This window comes from Hemibagrus wyckioides, linkage group LG19 (assembly GCF_019097595.1).
Source record: "Hemibagrus wyckioides isolate EC202008001 linkage group LG19, SWU_Hwy_1.0, whole genome shotgun sequence".
NCBI classification, from domain to species: Eukaryota; Metazoa; Chordata; class Actinopteri; order Siluriformes; family Bagridae; genus Hemibagrus; species Hemibagrus wyckioides.
This window is the reverse complement of record NC_080728.1, coordinates 15,596,914-15,622,254: the sequence shown is the minus strand read 5'-3', so window position 1 is coordinate 15,622,254 and position 25,341 is coordinate 15,596,914. Positions and strand designations below refer to the sequence as shown.

Here is a 25,341-nt window from a genome sequence, read left to right as displayed (position 1 = left end):
GTGTGTGCTATTAGAGGTCTTTTATAACTTGTAGTGTAGCTGCATGAAACTGCCAATAGAAACTAGTGTAACACTATTAAGTGTACCATGCTTTGGAATTCTCCATGCTGATTGGTCAACAATGTGCTGAATAAATCTTTTCCCAGAGGCCAAATAATTGATTTTGTGCCTGTTTTTGTTGTGTCCATGTTGAGTATTGAATGTCTTTGTCATGTCAGACTCCACAGTGGTGGTTAATATGAAGTTCTTATGAAAGTAGACACTCAGAGTAATATTTCTGTTTTTATCTAGTTCACTATGGGCAATATATTCATAGAAAAGTTCAAGAAAAGACCCAAAATGGTTTGTTTTCACACGAATGTTCCTATCTTTAATGTAAATGTTGATATTAAACCCATTTCTGCTCTCTGAGATGCCCAGAGTATTTATTCATAAGCATTTAAAATGTGAAAGCGTGACCTTCATCCTCTAAAATTCTATCTGTTTAGTACAGAGGACTTTCTCGATAACATAAACTAACATTGAAAGAAAGTAAAAAAAGGACAATCTGATGAGAGAACGACTGAATAGTAAGAGGAGTTTGTTTCGTGGACATTCCACAACATTAAATGCAACTACAATCAGATAAAATGAATGCCATGTTCTGTAGTAAATAAAATAAAGTGGTGGGTTAGAAAGAAGAAAATGAAAAGATACGCTGTTATTGGAAAAAGAAATAGCTTTCCACTCTTCTCAGTTATTTTCTTATAAGAACCTGACCCTATTTAATTAAAGAAAAAGAAAGAGCTATGCAGTGTCCGAAAGATTCCTGCCTGGTTTTTCCAGCTGGTGCTTTTACAGCGTGTTCTGTTCTGACTTTCTAACCCCAGTCTCTAAATAATTATTATAAATGTATTTAGTAGTAGCTATGCATTATTTAGTGACTCCAGAGCAACTAATAGAAAAAGGTTGTAGTTACAAGGCTGAGGAATGTTCCGGGTTGCTAATAGAGCTTGATAGCTTTAGTGACACTTCTGAAATTTATCCAGCTGCTTTCCCAGTCCTTTTGGACTCATTATGTGTGTGTGTGTGTGTGTCAGCTGTAAGCATTTGTGTGTGTGTGTGTGTGTTTTAACTCTCCTGACTCGGGTCATCACAGGTTGGACAGGCGCATGTGTTGCAGACTGAGAGACTGCTGGTCATGTGTCGCCTTATTTGGACATCACACACTGCACCTGTTTGGACACACACGTTCCACAATGAATGATATAGGCTTGTGTGTGTATATATTTGTATACTTTTTGAGTGATTGTGTGTGTGTGTGTGTTTGCAAGCATGAGTGCATATAAAGATCTCCAGTTGGATTTCTCTCTCCTGTAGGCCACATCGGTCTGTCTCACCTTAGCCAGTGTGTTAGTGAGGTTGTGTCAGCATATGCCTCACTATCCTGCTCTTTACATCTCGGGGTGTTTATACAAGCCAGACAGTGATAAATGAAGTGAGCTCTGAAAGGTCAGGCCTGTGCCTTTTTTTTTCCTTCGGTCTCACAGTTTGAGAAATGGCATGTTTTAGATGCAGGGTTGACTGGGGGACAGAGTGGGATGTGCTTTTGACCTGTAGTGACCCTGGAGCAATGGGATTTTGGTGTTGCTTGAATGTAACAGCATGAAAAACATCTTCTTTAATCAGATTCTTGATACTTCTGTGATGGAGCTGAATTGATTTATTCAGATCTTTAAGCCAAAGATAAAACCTCCACCTTTTATGAATTAATAACAGGTACAGAGGAAAGTCATGGTATACTGGGTACAGCTTGATGTCCTAGGTTTTATGAGTTACTGTCTGTGTGCAGTTTCTTCCTGGTTCTCCAATTTCCTCCCAGTAATATGTCAATATGTTGATAAGATTGCACACTGCTGCTTTAAAACCTGGGAGCAGGCGGTGTTACCTCTCTATTTAGACAACATCTGTGGATCAACTGTCTAACTTAATCCTAACCTAATCCAATGTTCATCATAAGGTGGCACATGTGTGTCTAATGTGTTTGTGTAACCAGGAATAGGTAAGTAAGTAGCCTTTATCACATATACACCGATCAGGCATAACATTATGACCACCTGCCTAATATTGTGTTGGTCCCCCTTTTTGCAGCCAAAACAGGCCTGACCCATCGAGGCATGGACTCCACCAGATGCCTTGCTGTGGTATCTGGCACCGAGATGTTAGCAGCAAGTCCTGTAAGTTGTCCCATCACTTACAGGACTTAAAGGATACTTTTGATAGATACTGACCACTGCAGAGCTGCAGTTTTGGAGATGCTCCGATCCAGTGGTCTAGCCATCACAATTTGGCCCTTTGTCAAACTTGCTCAAATCCTTACGCTTGTCCATTTTTCCTGCTTCTAACACATCAACTTTGAGGACAAATGTTCGCTTGCTGCCTAATATATCCCACCCACTAACAGGTGCCATGATGAGGAGATCATCAGTGTTATTCACTTCACCTGTTAGTGGTCAGAATGTTATGGCTGATCGGTGTACATTACTACACAGTGAAATTCTTTCTTCACATATCCCATCCTTGGAGGGCTGGGGTCAGAGCACAGGGTCAGCCATGATGCAGCATCCCTGGGGCCCTTGCTCAAGGGCCTAATTGGGCGGTGATGGCTCAAGTGGTTAAGGCTCTGGGTTATTGACCAGATGGTCGGGGGTTCAGGCCCCAGCACTGCCAAATTGCCACTGTTGGGCCCTTGAGCAAGGCCCTTAACCCTCTCTGCTCCAGGGGTGCTGCATCATGGCTGACCCCAGCCTCCAAGGCTGGATATGCGAAAAAAGAATTTTGCTGTAATGTATATGTGACAATTAAAGGCTATTTTTCTTTCTAATTGTGGCAGCTTGGCAATGCTGGGGCTTGATCCCCAATCTTCTGATCAACAACCCAGAGCCTTAACCACTTGAGATACCACCGCCCTGAAAACATGCTTCAAAGTTTTAATACCACTTCAGGAAATCCATATTCAACATTCTTCTTAAAATCCAGTTTGGATTTATCCCAAAAGAGTTTTCCCAGAGACGAAACAACTTTGCACGGGTTCCACGGCTTGAGTCACTTTTGGCAGGCGATACAATCCCCGATGTAAAAGTAGACAGCTTTACCGTCACGTTCCCTGAGGCTTGGAGAAGACTCATAAACTCCTAAACTCAGACTGACAAAATTTAGGAGCAAAGGACAAAAAAAATAAATCAGCATTTATTTTCCGAACATTACGGTTGAGTGCAAAAGTTTGCACACCCCATCAACAAAATAAGAAAGTAAAAGGAATTTGATTCAAAACATTTAGTTTCACAGATGTTTCTTTGTTTCTGCGTCTTTTTTTTTTGTATGAGCTTCATTTAATAACTTCCACTGCTTCATTTAATAACTTCCTTCAACGTCTTTCATAGCCTCTGAGCAGCGTTTTCACACAACACCTCACACCCACATGTATCCGCTATAACAGATGGCATAGAGTGCCTTCTTCAGATCAGGTCTGGAGACAGAATGGTTTATAGAAAGACTTTTTATTATTTTATCATGTTTTTGATAGTTTATCTACTTGTTCTTTTTGTGTAGAGCTAAAACAGCTCACTTTTAGTCCATTTGCTCCTGAATTTTGTTTTCTTTTTTTTTGTATGAAGCATTGCTGCATTTTTTCCGCAGGTGTATTTTCTCTCTTTGCCGGCTGATGAGTTTTGTATCGGATATGCCTGGGAGCGCAGGGAAGATATGAGCGAAAAGGGATCTGAATCTTCGAACATTAGGTTAAAAGACTTGAAACAATTGTGTGTTTCTTTTGTTACTTTGTGTGTGAAAGTGTGTGTGTGTGTGTGTGTGTGTTTTTTTTTTTTATATCCCACACATCCATTGTCCTTGGGAAACCCTGTGGAAAAAATGAGTTTCAGTGGCAGGCAGCCATGCTGTCGTCTTTTCCTCCCCTTCGTCTTTTTTCTTGTTCTCTTCGCTTTCTTACTCTCTTCTGACAGAGAGATATGGTCATGAAATCACTTTTTCCTTCCACAGTGATCTTTGCTTCTGGAATGAATAGTGGAGGCACGTATATGCGCACACACACACACACACACACACACAGTGATTAGTTTGAGTGTGTATGGGTTCAGGATGTTTTGTCTGTGACCCTGTAAGCGTTTCTGTGGAGAAAGTCACATAACAGGAAACTTGTTTCCTCTCGAGTTGTGTGAAAACGAATGAAGCGAGGAAACCCGTGTGCTTCCTCTCACCGCACTTTCTCTCCATAACTGGAACCAAATTTCCCCTTGGTGTTACTAGAACACTTCTTCTCTAACGGTTAGGGTCCCTCTTTAAAAGAAGCTTAGGAGAAATCCACAGCCTGACACATCACCTCTCAGCTAGCTAACTTCCACCCACCTGTATTCTTCTATAAATCCTAGACCTACATCTCTGCCTGCTCCTCGCTGTCAGAAAGCTTTCACCCCACACCACCTCGCTGAATCCTCCCTACTCCTCCTTATCCCTGTCTCTTTAAAGTAAGTCCAGCTTCTGATGTAAAACAGAGCTCTCCCAGAAATCCCAGAATGATTCTTTCCTATCTTATCATGAACAGAGGAAGTTGTGTCCTAATAACAGAATGTGTTTTATTCCACTTAGATGGAGACGTTTAGAATTTTGTTTCTGTCTAGAAATTAAGCATTAAAATGGTCTGGTTTAGTGGTTCTCCCTGTGCTTCAGGGGTTTCCTCTGGGTTCGCTGGTTTCATCGCCCAGTTCAAAGATACGTTGTAGGCTGATTGGCATCTCTAAATTGTTTGTTGTGTGTGTGATGGGTCAGAACCCTGTCCAGAGTGTCCCTTGCCTTGTACCCTTGGACAGACTCCAGGTTCCCAGTGTAGTATAAGCAGAACAGACAATGAAAGGATTTCTCTAATAGAACATTAAGTAAAAGAATAGTAATAATCACTACAGATGGCACAATATGACTATTTCTTTTCCAATAATGAGATGTCAGTGACTCTAAAACCTATCCAATATTGTTCTCTGTCTTCTTTTCTTTATACTACTGAAAGTTTTTTAGCCCTTTTTACCAGTACACTGGTGTTCGGAATCGACCTATCAGACATTTTGGTATGGTTTTCTGGCTGTGAGTCTGATATAAAATGAGTCAGGGCTCTGCTGGCTTTCAGTGTGAGACGTGAGTTTTTACCTTTGTGGGATAAACCTTACACAGAACTTTAGTGGCTGAAGATAACACCTTCAAATTTTAGATACTTATGAACAAGCGCTTCACTTCACACACCTCAGAGAGCAGAAATGGGTTTGATATCAACATTAACATTAACATTGAAGATAGAAATATTTCTTCCTATGAATATATTTCCCCTAGTAGGCTAGTTAAAAATACTCATAAGAAATACTTATGAAAATCTACACCTTTTAATAACCCTTTGAGTCTCATTTCATATGAGCATTATATTAAACACCACTTTGGAGTAAATTTGGAGGATCTTTTATTGTGAAAAAGAGACCAGTGATGCACTTAACAGTTTAACTCTTTCAGTCGTTCACGTTTGGTTATATTATAAACACTGCATAATCAAGTATAAATATAATAAAAATCAGCCCTTATATTCCATGTATATTCAAAAATAAATTTCAAATCCACTTCCAACTTTTATGATGTGTTCCAGGTTCCGATATCTGATACGTTTCCTCCGGGATCCGATCCACTATTTTCTGGATATCAGATTAGTGCCATGTGTAATAGTCAGATATTTGGTTTATTGTATTTTATAATGAAAAATGATAGATAAATTGGACCTCATTCAAGATAATTTCGAGTTGCTAAGATTTTTTGCAGTGTCATAATGAATTATAATGAAATTAGGACAGCATTCCCTTTAATACATTTATGTACAGTCCTAAAATCATGCTGAAATTTTGACAGATCCTTAAAATCAGCCAGTGCTGAGACGTATAAGACAGAAATGACGAAGCTATAACTGCTGAAGGTTCTTACATTACATTTGGAACATTTGAGCACACTGGGGGAAAAACCCTGATTCAACCTGAGACTTGTTTCTGCGGCAAGACGTGTCGATCTCTCAACTCTACTCTACAGAGTAGTTCCTGCAGAAGAAGAAAATGTTGGATATAGAATGAAAATCTGATCCAAAAGTGTGTAGTATTTTATGATCATGAGCTTTGAAGGTATCCATGCATACATGCATGCATTACTAACTGAAATATTGTGTGTGAAACAAATCAGGTGTTTCTTTTCCAGATTGTTGATGGTCATTATTCAAAGCTTGGGCGTTCAGGTCCACTGGAGGAAACCCAGAGCTTTGTGTCTGATACTTCAAAGAGTTCCTTGAGATCTGATCTCTAAACTGTGAGCCAGTAATGAGAGCAGATAGAGCCAAAGTCCAAAAGAAATAAGCAAACCTTAGGCTCAGGGATAGTGTGTGTGTGGTGTGTGTGTGTGTGTGAGAGAGAGAGACAGAGAGAGAGAGAGAGAGAGAGAGAGAGAGAGAGAGAGAAAGACAGAGAGAGAGTGAGAAAGAGCAAGAGACAGAGAGAGAAGAGAGAGAAAGACAAAGAGAGAGAGAGCGGGAGAGAGAGAGAAGAGAGAGAGAGCAGAGAGACAGAGAGAGCGTGAGAGAGAGCAAGAGAGAGAGAGAAGAGAGAGAAAGACAAAGAGAAAGAGAGGGAGAGAGAGAGACAGAGAGAGAGCAAGAGAGAGAGAGAGAGAGACAGAGAGAGAGACAGAGAGTGAGAGAGAGCAAGAGACAGAGAGAGAAGAGAGAGAAAGACAAAGAGAGGTAGAGAGAGAGAGGGAGAGCAAAAGACAGAGAGAGAAATGGAGAGAGAAACAGAGATAGAGAAAGACAAAAAGAGAGAGAGAAGGGCTTCTGGGTTACAGCATTTAACTCAAGCCATTGCTCTTGTGTATAAGCCTGCTGTTCCACATGGACCCTGTGTGTGTGTCTGTGTGTGTGTGTATATGTGTGTGTGTGAGAGAGAGAGAGAGTTAGAGAGAGAGAGAGAGAGAGCGACAGTAAGAGAGAGCCCTGCTTAATGTCTGTCAGCTCATTTCTTGTTTACTGTTTTGGGTTCAGATCTTTCCTATGATATGAACATCATGTGCTCCAGTGCTTCAATTAATTTCTTTAAGCTCCGGGGTATGAAGACCTTTTGGTGTGTGTGTGTGTGTGTGTTATGTCCCACTCTAAAGCAGTCCTGCACTTCTGAATGAGGTTTTAAATAATGTATGTGGCTGTTTACACAAAAGTAGACTTCATGGCACCTATGCAGTATATTATTAATAAAACGATTTTCTCCATTCGATATGAATCTGATATACAAGCCTCGGGGCCGAGGTGTTATTTATAAGCATGTTTACACTGGAATAGAAAAGGGGTGTCTGTAGGTCTTGTGGTGCAACATAGAAACTAGCACAAGGGCACTGTAGATAAAGGTCTAAAATCTACTGCAAGGCTGTGTGAAAATGACAAAGGACTGAAGAAACCTGCATAAAAAAGTTTCAAATAAAAAGTAATGTAAGAGAATGGAAAAGAAGTTTGTGTTTTTTTGGCTATGGTAAAAGTCAAATGAATAGTTATACGACAGATCATAATGCACAACCCTTATATTATACACTTTTCACAATATATTTTTGTTACAAAGCCGTCTCAAATGTGCAAACCTCAAGCAGCTCAAGACTCAAAACTGAATCATGGGACAGAAATTGAGTGGGTGCTGGGATTTTATTGGTGTTGGTGTTGCAGAGCCTTGAAGAGGTTCTCAGCCATACCCGTACTTCAAGATCTGTAATTATTGCCACATTGATGTCTCCTCAATCAAAGTCATCGGCGTTGGTCCTCCTGAAGGGCTTGCTTTGTTCACAATAAGAGGCTGATTGTTGTTTCTACACCATTCCACCATTCCACAAGCCTCTCCACCTCCTCTCTGCTGGAGCTGATGAGGCCCACTACCGCTGGTGTCAAGAGGAAAGTTGATGATGTGGTGTGAGCAGTGCTGGGCAGAGCTGTCGTGACTCAGTAGAGCGAACAGCAGTAGATTGAGGACACGGCTGTTCGTGGTCTGTCTTGGAAAAATAAAAATGAAAGGGCATCATGCCAAGGGTGATGGAAATGCTTTTACCTCAAGTGACTTAGAAGTGAGGATGAACACAATCCAAGTATCTCTATGTTTTAGGATTCAACTGCTATATAAGGTGTAATTTGTAGGTCCATCATGAGACTAGAAACAACTGTGGATAGTTGTGGGAGAAGAGAAAAAGCAGCAATTAAACAAAAATAGTTAAGTAAGAGTGAGTTACATAGGAATGCTACAAATGCTAATCATTTGAGCTACAAATCATACAAGCATTGTGCCTAGTCAGGCTCATACTGGACCCAGCTGTGGTAAAACTTGACACACCCTGGACAGGACTCTCGTTAGCTTGCAGACTAAACGGCTAATGTCTAATATGGAATCTCTATGAACCTACTATTTGTAATGGAACACACCCTGACAAGGAACTATATACAGTATAGTTGGGTAAAGGTCCATTCATTACTTTATAGCACATGATCCCAAACCTGGGCATGGAAAATCTCTAAAATCCAGGGTTTTCTTGGTCAAACACAGTCAGTACAACTCAGTGAAGGTTGTGAATTAGCTGATTGGTTTGTTTGTAAGTGTGAAACACAAAATTATGCAGTGTGGGCTTGTAGCCAGGCCAGAAAGAGCTGCCATAGTATTAGTAACAGTAGTAATAGTAGACAGTAAAGGTAGTAGTGATGATGCAGCAAGCATTAAAGCTGATGTTTATTCGTTAATGAATGAATTTATCTTCGAAAACAGCTTAGCCAGGGTTGCAGTGGTTCCAGATCTGGAAGATCAGGCTGATGCAGGAATGTGTGAAGGCTAGCCCGTCTGTTCTGACCCCACAAAATATCGATTCTAGCACAAATTGCTGAAAAAGGTCATGCTGGTTATGATAGAAAGGTGTCAGAACACACAGTGTGTCGCAGATTGCTGCATAAGACCAACCAGAGTACCCATGCTGACCCCTGTCCACCACTGAAAGTGGCATATGGCAATAATATTCCCATGGCAATAGCGGTGGATAATTGCAAAAGGATAATGCTCCATGTTGTTTAGGATTGGTTTGTGGAACAGATGTTGACTTGGCCTTTAAATATTTCCAATCTCAATCCACTGGAGTATCTGTGGGATGTCCTGGACAGACAATTCTAATCCATGGAGACCCAACCTCACATCTTAAAGGATCTGCTGCTAATATCTTGGTTAGCAGTAGGAGATACCACACCTTCAGAGGCCTTGTGGAGTCCATGCCTTGAAAGGATCAGAGTAGTTTTGGTGGTGCATGGGGAACCTATACATGTGGTTTTAATGTTATGGCTGATCAGTGTGAGTGAATTGATAATGCTTGACTAATGACTAGAAACTCGTTGAAATGAAGTTTGGTGTAAGCAATGAAATCATATTTTGATGGCAAACTTAATAGCATCTTATCCAGGGTGAATTCCCACAGGGTATATTCCTGGACTTAGGTCCAATTTTCTTGGGATTGGCTCTGAATTCAATATAATAAAGTGAAGATGAATAATTTAATTTAATAATTTAAAGATGAATTTAATGTAATTAAAAATCACAAAACAATGCACTCTTTACATCTCTCTCTCTCTCTCTCTCTCTCTCTCTCTATCTATCTTTAGCTTTCTGAACTCCAAGCCCAAAATGCCCCAAAAAGGTCATAGTGTCTAATTTCCATCATTACACACTTTCTCCTTCTTTCTTTTCTCCATTACAGAAAATGTGTGTGCGTAGGAAGACTTCTGAATGCTTCTGGAGTCAAAGTATTATTGAATATAAGTGTCTTTTGTCTTTGCCTCCTCCAAGAGGATCATGGACACTGTTCTGACTCCTCCAGGCCTGAAGAAGCGCATTGTTTGGTTGGTTTTCCCGAGCACCAGCGACCATCGCTTAGCATGTGAAACAGCCACACTGAAGGAGACAGCCGAGGAACAGGCGCTCGCTTTTATAAGACAAGCCGTCTGGCTGCATCCCAGGCCCATTTCTCCTCCTGATTACTCTCTGAGAGCGAGAGAGATAGCGATAGAGTGAGAGAGATAGTGAGAACTACGTACTCTAGTGGAGGGATGTTTTTAGAGGAAAAGTATGATTTTTTTTTTCTCAGTGGTGCGCTCAGTGGGCCGTGTTGTGTGTGTCAATGTGATGGAATTCCAGGAACATGGCATCAATACCGCCTGCAGTTCCCAGCATGCACAGCGGACACGCTTAGCTCACAATACCCTTCATTAAGTGCGTTCAAGTCCAGCTGTTTTATCACCGTCTTATGAGAAGAAGCAATTGTTCGGCTTAAAAAAACGAAGAAAGACACAATTCATTCAAATCAGAACTAAAGAAATAAACAAACAGGCAACTAAAGAAATAAACAAACAAACATTAAATGAGTCAAATAGATCAGAACTGAATATCAGAACTGAATAAATGAATCAGATCTGAGCCAAATAATTAATGGCATATTATTCATTAATGAAACCCAAATTATTCTAATAGAAACAAATAGATTAAAATAAACAATTAAGATAAATGATTAAAATGATTCATATTCAGAGATTTAATCAATTATTTCACAAATTATTAATTAATTAAACCCAGATTATTCCAATAAAAGAACTTATCTTTTAAGAATGTATCTTAATTAAGAATGTATAAATTATTAATTATGATTTCAACAAAATTTGAATGAATCAGTTCTGATCTATTTGTTTTTAGAATTTTACAAATTATTCAATAATTAAAAATGATTCTTATAAAAAAAACCCAAATAGATCAGCACTGATTCAGGAAAATTAAGATGAAAACACAAAAGAGAATAAATGAATTTAACTGAATGATTCCGAAGTGAATGCCACTTCTATAAATAAGTAAACAACTACAAATAAATAACTTTGAAAAATGAAAAGCAGAAAGATTCAGATGAATCGACTCAAATGATTCAAATAGATTAGAAAATGCTTCCAACAAATAGTGGTGAATGAGTCAAATACATCAGAATTAAATTATTTAAAAGAGCAGAACTGAGTGAAATTGATCATCACTGAATCGTTCGAATGAATAACACCGAATTATTTAAATAGATTCAATTAAATGATTCCCTGAATGATTTAAATGGATGAAAACTGAATAATTCAAACACAAAGGGGAAAAATGATTCAAATAGATTTAAGGCCTGTGATTTAAATGGGATTCAACTTTAAGTGACTAAAATTCATTCCAGTAAAATCAGGGCTCTTTAAAAAATTACATAATCAAGAGAGTGTTTATTGCGACGTTCATTTCTCCATTAAACAACAATCTTTGACTCTTTGATTCTTTTGTGAATCTGAGCCCTGGAACTGAATCATTCAAATGAATAGGATCAAATGACTCAAATAGATCAGAAAGAAAGTCATCATAATAATCTGTCGGTGAAGGTGGATCTATAAATAGCAGCAGTGTGTTTTGGGATGAAAGGCCGTCTTTAATGTGTGTGTTTATGTAGCATGTTGTAGTCTGGATTTTCCTGCAGTCAGTCACCGATAGACAAAGACCCTCTTGATCACACTTCTAAAGAGACGTAGACAACAAAACTGGGTGACAAGTGTTATGTGGTCAAAAGCTAGTGGACCAGACTTGTTCCTACATGTTGTTTAGTGTGTGTGTGTGTGTGTGTGTGTGTGTGTAATATGATCCTCCTTTGCTTTTATATGAACTTTGAGGCCTCTGTATTTTGCATAGGAGCGGTAACAATAATAGAACTCTGCAACAGGAAGGGTTGTGCTATGATTATTTGTGTCTGTCAGGGAGCACATGGTGTGTGTGTGTGTGTGTGTGTATGTGTGTGTGTGTTTACACGTTTGGCCACTTTTTTTAAAACTGAGTAACATTGTTTCCATGCAACAGGTTTTGTTAGATTCAAGATCTATGTCAATGTGGAACAGCTGTAAAACAGCTGTGTTTTGTGAGCAGCAGTGTTTTTCATCATATTTTCTTCCTGCTTTGTGAGACTTTTGACCCTTTGTATCTCTAATGTGCCGTCTACATTAAAGGAAACTCCAGTGTTTTTCAATACAGTCTTTGCATCCATGGAGCATGTCAGATTACCATGGATGTTTCTGAGAAAAATTGCATAAATTTATTGATGTTGAAAAAGCATAGCTGTCTATAAACCATATGCACCGATCAGACGTAACATTATGACCACCTGCCTAATATTGTGTTGGTCCCTCTTTTGCTGCCAAAACAGCCCTGACCCATTGAGGCATGGACCCCACTAGATCCATCAAGGTGTGCTGTGGAATCTGGGACCAAGATGTTAGCAACAGATCCTTTATGTCCTGTACATTACTTAAAGGACTTAAAGGACACTTTTGATAGATACTGACCACTGCAGACCGGGAACACCCCACAAGAGCTGCAGTTTTGGAGATGCTCTGATCCAGTCATCTATCCATCACAATTTGGTCCTTCATCAAACTCGCTCATATCCTTACACTTGCCCATTTTTTCTGCTTCTGACACATCAACTTTGAGGACAAAATGTTCACCTGCTGCCTAATATATCCCACCCACTAACAGGTGCCATGATGAGGAGATACTCAGTGTTATTCACTTCACCTGTCACTGCTCATAATGTTATGTCTGATCGGTGTAAAACAACTATATAATGCAAACTGAAAACTACAACAGATGGACCCTGACATAAAGTCTAGATATGAGACAGAACCAAAGATGTGTATGTGTAGGTTAAGACGGCGTTCATACTTGCAGATTAGTCTGAAACACAGCAGGGTTTACATGAAAAATTGGTAATGAGAAAGCTGTCAATTGACCACGGTACTGGACCGGTACTGAACTCGGGTCTGCACTTGGTCAGGAACTAAAGTAACCTGCATGTGTGCTTTATCCAATGACATCATTACTTTTCACAACACACGTGTCGCACGAGTGGCATGGGAATGTTGTGGGACACAGAAGAGTTGAGATGAACTACTGCACATACTAGAACCTAAGTAATAATAATAATAATAATAATAATAATAATAATAATAATAATAATAATAATAATAATAATAATAATAAATATGGTGATTCGATTTGGTTGTGTTCTTGCGCACTTGTGATGAACGAAAATTAACCAGGGTTCGATAGAATTAAGTGAATCTGAATCCAGATCAACCCTGCAGAGTCCTGGGAACAATCCCACTCAGATTCAGACCTCATTAAACTTGTCCAGTGTGAAAACCACTTTAATCTCCTTTTTTATCACTAGAGCAATAAAGTTAAAGTCAAGCATGGCTTTCCTCTAACAGCATGCCCCAAAGTGATATTCAGTTCTTATGGTCACATTTATAAAAGGGTGAAAAACGATAAAATCCCTTTTATCATGGCATGTGCTCTCTGAAAGTATGTACTTTGGACAAAAAAACAAATTCATCAACTGCCCTTAAGCATCCATTCCATCAGACACCTCATGTAAAAGTGTAAAGGTGGGAGTTTTACATTCGGGCAGATGTCCTTATCCAGAGTGACTTAGATTTTATCTCATTTTATACCACTGAGCAATTGAGAGTTAAGGGCCTTGCTTAGGGGCCCTGGATTCAAACTAACAACCTTCTGATCAATAGTCCAGCACCTTAAACAATAAGCTATCACATCCCTTTTCAGCTGTCACTTTACTTATTGCCATAGTATATCATTCTCACTATCTCTCTCTCACCCTCAGTTTCTCTCACTCTGTTCCTATCTCTCTCGTTCTCAGAGAGCAATCAGTTTCCACCCAGGTTCAACAAGCTGCCACTACTGGGCCCTTGAGCAAGGCCCTAAACCCTCAATTGCTCAGTTGTATAAAATGAAATAAGGGCGTCTGCCAAATGCCAGAAATGTAAATGTAATAATTCAGCAACTGCCCTTAGACTTTCATTAAAGTTTTCATTTTTCAATTAAGTGAATCTGAAGTGATCTTTTCTAAAAGGTCGACTGGGGAAAACATTGTGGTGATCTCTCTCTCTCTCTCTCTCTCTCTCTCTCACACACACACACACACACACACACTTAGCAGATAAAATTAGGTTAAAAAAATATTGAATTATTCCTTTCATTTATCCTTTAGATATAACATGGGATTTCCTGAGGATGTACAGTAGCATATATATTAGTTGAAAGGAAAATCTATTAAAAATGGACTCATGGAAATACTGAGTAAGATGTATTTTGCTGGAAAGTGAGCAACAGATGAGTAAGGTGAGAGAGAGAGAGAGAGAGAGAGAGAGAGAGAGAGAGAGAGAGATATGCTTTCTTTGGTTTGGCAGTAACATTAGATCGGACTGATCTGAGCATGATGAATTCGCTCTTGGAGAGCGTGCTGAAGTGTTCGCGTTAGTCAGCTCCACTGGGGGCTGCAGCCACGTCTGGTTTAGATTTCTGTGCGAGTGTGTTTTATTTAAAGTGACCTCATTATGTGGAGCCAAGGTTAAATGACATCAGCCCTTGGGCTTTACTCTGAAGCTCAGTAGTGTCCATCTTGATTCACGATCCTATCTCGAGTCTAAAGCGTGGCGTGGGACACTCCGGCATTCTGGCAGGTCACCACCAGCGAGTGTCATTTTTGTGGCAGTAATAGAGAGGCAAATAGTGTAGTAACGAGTGAAAGCAAATGAAGTCATGCTCTGAGCGAGCGCAGGAGCAAGGTGAGAACATTGCGCAGTGGAAAAAGTCAGACGTGCCAGTTATAAACGCATGTAAAGTCAGTTTCCTGACTGACGGACCCAGATGTGAAACGTATCAAAACAGCAGTGTGTGGAAATCATGTCTCAGAGTAGGAAGTCGTATAAAGATGGCACAGATACAGATACACAACCGTACTCATACTCAGCATCAGTGAGCAAAACGAATCTGGAGTTATTCCACAAGGAAGCGCCTCATTGCAACACTGTAAACGAAGAGCCGTTCACTTCCCTCAGTGGAATAAAGCCTCAGCTGTTTCTGGGTGTGAATGTTTGCGTGTGAGTGTGAAATAGCCAGGTGAGGCGTATTGGACCTGATCTACTGTGTAATAAAGTCACGTTCTTATAATAGTGCAGACACTCCCAATATTACAGAAATGAGGAGTGTGTGGGTTTTTTTTTTAATTTGTTTATTTATTTATTTATTTTAGAGATTATTTTTTTGGTCTGTTTTGTATAATATGTTTTTTATTATAAAAAGACTTTTATTTTTTATTATTAACAACAGATTTTTAAAAATATTTAGATAGATAGATAGATAGATAGATAGATAGATAGATACTTCATCCCAATGGGAAATTTACAATTTATAAAAAATATTATTTAATATATTTATAATATAATATATTAAGTATATATTATATTTAAAAAATACAATTTACAATTTATTTAAAATTTCATCTATATGGTGCATCCACCATATCCAGGAGTCCCTGTGTTTCTTGTTACTATAACAATAACATATCAGAAAGTGTGCATTTATATAAACCTTGCAGCTGAACTACAGTCCAGACAGAACAATTTCTGACCAATCAAAATCAAGCGTTCAGAAAAAGGTTTATTTAACAATCATAGCGATATTTAACATGTACAGCACTACATGCCTGTAAGAATAGATTTGGGATTCAGCCACAGGGAAGAAAATATTTCTGAGTCTACATATTTACTTAATTTAATACAAGCACAATTATTTTAAACGATTAGAAAGATCAATTTCAAATCCATAATTTTATCCTGAATTAATATGTTTTTGTAATCTGCTTCATGACCATGTCTGTGGTTAAAAACGCTATGCAAGTAAAATAAAATTTTTGAGTTGAAAGTATAGTGCAACAATAAAACCCTGTACAACATGTTAAAACATGGGACTGAGATGGTTATCTTATTTAAAAGTATTTCCAAACAACAGAGTGCCAAAAAAATGTTGAAAAGAGCAATCCCGCTTACTGTAATAATGTTAGTACTGGATCAGTACGAGGTACTAAAATTAAAAGTGTGTAATCGTTGTTTAGAAGATTTGTTTTGGATTAACTAGACTTAAGTTCTTTCACTTTTTCTGTATGCAGACAGTAAAGCCATAGTGGATGGCAACCTGAAGCTGATTCTAGGACTGATATGGACCCTCATCCTGCACTACTCCATCTCCATGCCCATGTGGGAGGACGAGGAAGATGAAGATGCCAAGAAGCTCACTCCCAAGCAGCGCCTTCTGGGCTGGATCCAGAACAAAGTGCCTCAGCTGCCTATCAACAACTTCCACCGTGACTGGAGGGACGGCAAAGCGCTGGGAGCCCTGGTGGACAACTGTGCACCTGGTGAGTCCATGGTTCCAGCCATGTTTGAGTTATAACCTAGGACCTGTTTTGGACTGTACTGTTGTAATGGTATCAGGGTAAAAATGGCTATACAGTGGCTGTGATTAATGACTGCAGGGTGGATTTTGGCATCCTCATTAGCTTATTTCCTCTTAACAGATTCTCTTGGAAAAGAGACTAGAACTAAACAGACTAGACTAACGATTAATGTATGAAAAGTATAGCTCTTCTTATACTTCAAGCCACATGCTCTAAGGCCCAACCCTGATGGCTTCATACTAAATGTTGTTGTCCTTCAGCTGCTCCGTGTTCAGGGTCACCACAGCAGATCACTCAATCTGAATATTTGAATTGGCTCAGGTTTTACACAGGATGCCCTTTCTGACACAAAACTCCTATTTTATCTGGGCTTGGACCAGCACTGAGCATTAACCCCTCAATGGCTGGGCTGGTTCCCTGCCCGGGAATCAAACCCAGGCCACGGCAGTGAGAATATAGGATCCTGCCTCTGGACCACCAGGGAACTCGATTCTCTTATAAAAGTAAAGAAATATTACTTAAATATTACTAGGTTCTAGGTTGTTTATTTGGAAGCTCGGTGTTCAAAACTAAACTGCCACTGTCAGGCCCTTAAGCAAGGCCCTTAACCCTCTCTACTCCAGAGGCACAGCAACATGGCTGACCTTGCTCTCTGACCCTAACCCCAGCTTGTATGTGAAGAAAGAATTTCACTGTGCTGTAATGTATATGTGAAAAAAAGACTCACAGATATTTTTCATCCTCACATGAATAATAATCTCTCTCTCATATAATATCATATAGATCCTTAGTCGTCAATCCCATATGATCACAGAAACTGGGCTTCAGTGCCTTTAGAGTTTGAAAATTGCAAGCTTTTTGTTCTACTGTTTAGAATGTTATGAGTTTAGAGCCGAGCATCACCAAGCTTCCAGTGTTGGGTTCGAGCAAATCAGCTGCTCTTTTAAACATCTTTTTAGATTAAAGTATCAACTAAATAAGTACATGTACACGATAGAACATGTTCAACAAATATATAGACACTGATAATTCTGACATTGCTCTTCAGACCTGTGTTTGTCTGCTAGATTTAGTGGTAAAAAATTCTCAAAATTATTATAGTTCTTTAAGACTGGATATAGAGTCTGTTCAATCTTATACACAAGGATGGCTTAAGCTAGTCAGTCAGATTTAGCATATTGTTAGTAATGTGTGATCTGAGTTAGCTAGCAAATTATTATTTATCTTTCCTCACTTGTTTTATAATTAAACCTTTAAAAAGCTGTTTACGCATTCTAAAAGCTGATGATTTACATGCTAATTCATAACAGGATAAATGCTAACAGTGTGTTATTGTGTGAGGGAAGAAAATGACACAGCTTTGTGCTTGACACATCTTATAAATTTGCTGAATTAACATATGCAGTACTGTATTAGAAGGTGTGGTATTGTTAAGAGGCTTGACTAAATCCTTTTCCTCATTGTTCAGGGTGTCGTGTGTAAGCTAATGACTTTCTAAGTTGGTTGAAATTAGATTAAACAGGTTCAACCTGAACATTGCGAGTAAGAGGGCAGGCTTTTGGCAACACGCTCATCAAAGAAATATGAAAATGGGTTTGAAATGTAGAACACATGGCAGTGTCCTGTATGTAATGTATCGTAAGTGTAGTTTGTTTTACTTGTTCATAATCATCTAAAATTTGAAGGTGTTTATCTTCAACCATTAAAATTCTCCAAAAGTTATCCAACAGAGGGAAAAACACACAAATCAACAGAATCTGGAACATTTTCTATCAGACTCCCAGAGATAAAATCATTCATCTGTTCGTACTGATTGAAAATGTCCCAATAAGTTGATTTCGAACCCTAGTGTACAAGTAAAAATGAGTTCTGTTAGTGACGGTGTTCTGGTTCCTCCCTTAGGCAGAAACTAGGTCATTTCTGCAAGCAGGAAGTGTAATGTCAGTGTAGTAATTGGCAGAAACAGATATAAGCAAGCATATGGCATTTTGTAAGGTGTGTTTTCTAATTATGTGGGGAATTGGTTCATCCAGGAGGAACAGAAAGCTCCAGTGTGCTCCACTAAACTCTGTTATAGCTAGTGACTCATAAGATGGCGGCTCAGACTAGGGCTGTGGATAGCGGGGCTTTTCAGGGGTCCCTGCTACGGCATCAGATCATACCATTTCGACCCAGCGTGCTTGACATTTAGCATTTGTCCTTGTGTATAAAAGAATCTTTTATCCTTTTTCGATGCTTGGTCTTTACACAGTGATCTCTGAATAGCAGCCATGCAGAATTCCAGCTCTAGTTAATTTTAGCATTGATTTTGATCTGTAGTCATTTAGAGTGTGTACAACGATCAGAGTTCTATCATTTTGGTGCCATGTAGTCCTTAAACGTTCAAAACAAGGTGTCTTTGCTCTGGTCGAAGAAATAGGGTTTAGATTTTAATGCAGTTTTTAGCAAACACTCAAAATGTTGCTAACTAGCATAAATGCTAATGGCATTAAAGACATTCTAATGTTTTACTTAAAATTGGATATTTTGAAATAAATATGCTACTTTTAATCTTTAATTTGTAGGACAGTTTTGTACTTTGAAAGTTTCAGTAGTGAAAAATAGCACTGAGAAAGACGAATGAGGAATTTTTTGGTGATCAACAGAAAGTTCGGATGATGCAACTTCCTGTTATGGAATATTACAGTACATAGGAGTGAATGTGTTCATGTCTCAAGAAAGAGATGTTTAATGTATTCAGATATTAATGCGGAAAATACTACTATTAATGCATTTTAAATAAAGTATAAATATTTTAGATATTTTATATTTTAATTTTAATTTTTATATTTTAGATAAAATGTCTTGTGCTGATACTTTTCATACATCTTTCAAAATATAAATGGGACATTAATGGCACTCAAATATTCATACTCATCCATACTCATCATGGTAAAAAAGTCTCTTCCAAACTGGTGACCACTGGACTGGTCCAGTTTGTTCTTAAAATAACGTATGAAGTTTTAAAAGCATTTCCTTGCGTGCAAAATTTGGGACCCTGTTAGATGCCTGATAATTTGACCCTCACTGATTATCATCAGAGTCCCAGTGACTCAACTGCGTATCTGATTTTATAATGTAGCTACTTAAACGTTATGATCACGTGGAGTGCACACACACACACACAATCATGCTGTAGCATTTAGGAAATAAATTTCCCAAGACTCCAGTCTGGGTTTCTCTACACAGCTGCCACACATCTGCTTTCCTCATCCAGTGAAAGCATCTTACGACTTACCCCTGGCATGAGTATAATTTTTTTTTGTTTATACTCAGCACAGATATAGCCTGAACATAAGCTTTGATCTGTGAAATTAGTGAAATCGTCAGCGGAAAAAGATGAAGGCATTAAAACGAGAAGGACGTAAATGGTGTTTTCTCTCGGACTCGGTGCTGTAAACTCCATTACATGCAGAACTGCACTTGCTAGCAGGTTTATTATATCAATGAAATGTCACATCTTTTAATATGGAATAAACCAGACCGAGCCTGCTGTTGTAGGAACAATAATCAATGATGGGATGGTGCCATGCAGCCTGATGTGAAGAGTTGCTGTTGCCACCACAAAGCTGATTTTCCAGCACCAGCTTGTCTTGAAATGTTTTCGCTAATTTATACCACAGCAACAAAGAATGACACTTTTGATCCCTTTCTAATTACTCTACCCCATACTTACACCAAAACAGCTTTTAACAGCTGCTCTCTCACTTTTTCTCTTGAACTTAATAATGCAGTTTGTTACACACAAGGCACAACATCCTCCGACGTTCCTCAGGTGGAACGCGAACAGCAGCAGCTCACTGACAATGGAGACTCCTTCCATTAAAGCTACATAGATAAAGCCTTCGCCATATCAACACATGAGAGATCTAAATCTTCAATATCATTCTTTTATAACATCCTTTATCAGTATTTTTAGTCCTTTGGAAGCCTGCTGTAATCACTATTCCTTGAGAAGGAGTGGTTATTATTGCAACGATAGTGTATTAGAACGAGCATTAATAAAATCCTTGGGTTTGGGTCTACTACCACCACTACCACTACCACTGCTACTACTGCTTCTATAACTACAGTACTGCTACTACCGTTACTGCTACTACTGCTACTACTACTACTGCTGCTACTACTACTACTACTACTACTACTACTTCTACTACTACTGCTGCTACTACTACTACTACTGCTGCTGCTACTACTACTACTACCACCTGCTGCCTAGCTACTACTACCACTACCACTACTACCGCTACTGCCACCACCACTACTACTACCACCACTCACCACTACCACCGCCGCCACCACCGCTACCACCTACTACCACCACCACTACCAACTGCCACCACTACCACCTACCACCACCACTACCACCACCTACCACCACCCACCACTCACCACCACCACCAAACCACCACCACCACCACCACCGCCGCTGCACCACCACCGCTACCACCGCCACCACTACCACCACCGCCACCGCCACCACCACCACCACCACCACCACTACCACCACCACCACCACCGCTGCCACCACCGCCACCACCACCACCACCACCACTCTACCACCACCGCCGCCACCACCACCACCACCACCACCGCCGCCACCACCACCACCACCACCACCACCACCACTCCCACCACCACCGCCGCCACCACCGCCACCACCACCACCACTACCAAACCACCACCACCACCACCACCACCGCCGCTGCACCACCACCGCTACCACCGTTACCGCCACTACCACGGCCACCGCCACCACCACTCTACCACCACCACCACTACCACTACCACCACTACTACTACCGCCGCTACCACCACCTGCTACTACTACTACTAAAACTACTACCACCACTACCACTGCTGCTGTACTACTACTGCTACTACTGTTACTGCTACTACTACAGTTACTGCTACTACTACTACTACTACTACTACTACTACTACTACTGCTAGCATTACCATTTCTTGTACTGCTACTTCTACTACTTCCACCACTACCACTACTGCTACTGTACTTCTATTGCCACTACTACCACTACTGTTGCTACTACTACTACTGGCTGCTGGATTGTGTTTTTATACACCACTGTTCAGCTGACGTTCTTAATCTTGCCTTTTATTCTGTAATTATAGGTAGATGCTGCACAATTCTGTCTGGCTCTTTGAATATGAATATTAAAACAGCCCACCTAATAAGGAAACGCTAACAATATTTTAGCATTGCAGACTAGCACTAGCCTTTTGACCCTGCTCTGGGCTCAATTAGTGGGTCAGTGATTGTGGTTGGTTGGGTTGTACAGGTGTTTGTAAGTGTGTGTGTGTGTGTGTGTGTGTGTGTGAGACTTTCTAAGAGTATCAGAGGCAACAACCCAAACTCAATTAAGTGAAAACATGTGCAGCTGTTTGACAATCCTCTGCAACACACACACACACACGGCATTTTACTGTTTGTGTGTCCATGGGTGTGTTTAAATAGTGCTTCAGGGTAAGTGGTCTTGTGGTCGTGTGGGTGTGTTTATTATGTAGCCCAGCTCTGCTTTACCTTGCTGTCTGTTTTTGCTGGCTAACTCGAGGCCCTATTTATTCTCAAAAGGGTCTGAATGCCACTTTGGGCCTTTAAACAGTGATGAAAAAGCTTTTGCTTTATCACTTTTGGCAGCAGGATGTGGGCCGTTTGAGCTAATCACAGGCTTGTGTGAGCTTAGTGTTCAGTACTTGCTGTTCCAAAGGATTAAACAACCTGAATCTGGTTCTGATATACGTATTTGGCAGCGATGCTGGTGTCTCGTGGTTTCACGATCGTTAGTTACATTCAGTCCAAATGCCCCTCACACCCTGCCAGATCGTTATCCAGCACCTAATAATCACACATCTCTGCATTCATATCACCCGGGAGAGTAGCAGTAACATTTGCTTACGGAAGTTATTTTGTTACCTTAGATTGCCTGGATTTATTAACGTACTGGAGGTGTGAAAAGAGCTGGAGGTTCTGTACTGAGAACATAGGCACAGTGGAGCTGGTGGTGTGTTCAGGGTTTACGCAGCAGAGTACCACTGGTACAATCATTTTGGCTGAGGATTATTATACAAATAATCGAATTGTCTTTTCTGTTGATCTTATTTTGATCTTATACGTTTAACAGTAATGTTATTGGGTTCCACATATTGCAAGTGTACTGCAACCCGGATCTCCAGCATGGGAGGCCGGTGTTCTAACAAGGAGGCTAAAGACTGCAGCCTCTAGCATCAGTCGCTAGTTCGCCTCTTGAGATCAGGGGAGTGAGGTTTACCTGCACAGCAGCAACCACTGGCTTCCGATACACAACAGCTTATTTCTAACACTACTAATAAAACTACTGATACTACTACTGATATTACTCCTGTTACTGCCAGTTCTACTGGCACTACCACTACTACCACTATCACTGCTGCTACTACTACTACCACGTCTACCACTACCACTACTAGCACTATTACTACAACTACCACTACTACCACTATCACTGCTGCTACTACTACTACCACGTCTACCACTACCACTACTAGCACTATTACTACAACTACCACTACTACCACTATCACTGCTGCTACTACTACTACCACGTCTACCACTACCACTACTAGCACTATTACTACAACTACCACTAATACCACTATCGCCACTAACTATCGCTGCTACTGCTAACACCACTTTCACTACTATCACTACTAACACTAACACTACTACCACTATCACTCCCATTTCTATTGCTATCACTATTACCACTACCACTACTACCACTGTCACTTCCACTACTACTACTGTCACTACTACCACCATCACTACTATCACTACTAACACTATCACTATTACCACTACTACCACTACCACTATCACTACTACCACTATCACTACTTCTACTACCACTACTACCAGTGGCACTATCACTTGTACTTGTACTACCACTATCACTACTACTGCCAACACTAGTACTACAACCATTGCTACCACTCCTATTACTACCACTGTCACTACTACTACTACTACTACTACTACTACTACTACTACTATCACTACTACTGCCACTGCTACCTATTCTGCCACTAGTACCACCACCACTACTACAACTTTTACTATTATCACTACCACTACTACTATTTCCACTACCACATCTACTATTATTCGCACTACTACTACAACAATAGCAATTACAACTACTATTACTATTATTATTACCTTCAATACCACTACCTTTACTATTAGCACTATTGCTGCTGTTACTAATATTATTACTACTGCTTCTCTAATTCTTTACTATGTATTCCAATACTAAATCTAGCTTGTGTCTTTACAATAAGCCAGTCCTTAGGAAAATGTAGCATACACGAGTAATTTAAGTAAATTGTGGGCATATATTTTAGTATATTTAAATGTACACTTAAAATGTATTATTTAATACAGTAGTGTACTAATCTTGTGCTCTCATTGCCACGGGCCAAGTTCGATTCCCAGGCAGGGAGTCATCCAAGCCATAAGGGGTTGGATGAGTCGGTGCACTCTCAATGCTGACCCCAACCCTGGATAAAAACCTTGGCCAAAGCAGAGATCAGTGATCATCTGTGGTGACCCCTAAATCCCACTACAGTACTAGTTTTATACTTCCTCAGGTTGAGCTGGGACAGAAGTACACTTATAGGTAATTAATTGTATCCAGATTAAAGCTTCATTCCTCCTGGTGCAACTCAGACAGGAAGAGAAGTGTAAATATTTGAACCATCCCTTTAACCATTCAGCTATTCCTAGATTGTAAGCTTCCAGTGTGATGTCAGTCGGAATAGTTGATGCCTGGTCATCCTCTACACTATTAGAAAATGGTATGAGAGTGCAAATTGCTAGTGCGTTTTCATCGAAGCATATTTAGCTCCACACTCTGCATACAAACCTGTGTGCTAAATTGTTTGTTATGACTGTTGCAATGACATGAGGCTGAGTCGTGGAACTTAAAGGAATGGTGTCGCTCTACTGTGATTAATCTCTCTCTCTCTCTTTCTCTCTCTCTCTCTGCTTCTCTGTCTTTCTTTGCCTGTTGTGCCTTGATCAGGTCTCTGTCCTGACTGGGAGATGTGGGACCCTAATCAGCCAGTGGAGAACGCCAGGGAGGCCATGCAGCAGGCTGATGACTGGCTTGGTGTCCCTCAGGTAGGCAGCAGATCTCATACTCACTCATGTAATCTCTCTATAAATATTCTGATCATGGCAAAGAGGAACAGGTGCAGCTTTACCATTAAAGTGCAGTGTTAGGTTCGATCAGTGAGCTGCATAATACTATCAGTTCAGTTTTTTAGTCTAAAGTCTGATCCTGTTCAGTTTTGTCTTATCCTGGAGCCGAATATAAATCTTGTCATGACTCTAAATGATTTTTTTTCTGTGAAACTCAAGGCTGTCATGTCAGGCTTACTAAATACAAGAAAGGAAATCAGGCTCACTAGTGATGAAAGACACAACCATTCATTTAAAGCTTGTAGAAGGAAACCTTAAGGGTGACATCATGTAGGGATTGCTGTACTGTGTTTGCACCGAGTCTGTAATTATGTGAGTATCATGGCATGTAATTAGGTTTTGTGGCTTTCTGTCCTCTCATTAAAAGCTCTTGATTAGTCCCTGGCCTCATTAGTTTGAACCTTACATGTGTAATAATAAAAATAATAATATAAAAAATAATAACAATAATGAGCTGTAAACAAATAAAACAGAAAATAAAAATGTCATTAAAATAATACAAATAAAGTATTCATTAATAAATAACACATTAAACAAACAAACAAATAAATAAATATTCTTAATGCAGTAATAAAATAAAAGAATTATTCAAATTA

General features: G+C 39.7%; 1 protein-coding gene across 6 annotated transcripts in view; it reads left to right on the top strand.

Annotated features, from left to right (window-relative positions):
• Positions 1–25,341, top strand: part of flncb (filamin C, gamma b (actin binding protein 280)) — a 79,121-nt gene that overhangs the window by 12,192 nt on the left and 41,588 nt on the right. For all 6 annotated transcript variants that reach the window (XM_058416784.1, XM_058416786.1, XM_058416783.1 and 3 more), the window contains exons 2-3: positions 16,159–16,407; positions 24,567–24,664. In XM_058416784.1, coding sequence (XP_058272767.1) covers positions 16,159–16,407; positions 24,567–24,664 — 347 coding nt within the window. The remainder of the gene's footprint in view (positions 1–16,158; positions 16,408–24,566; positions 24,665–25,341) is intronic.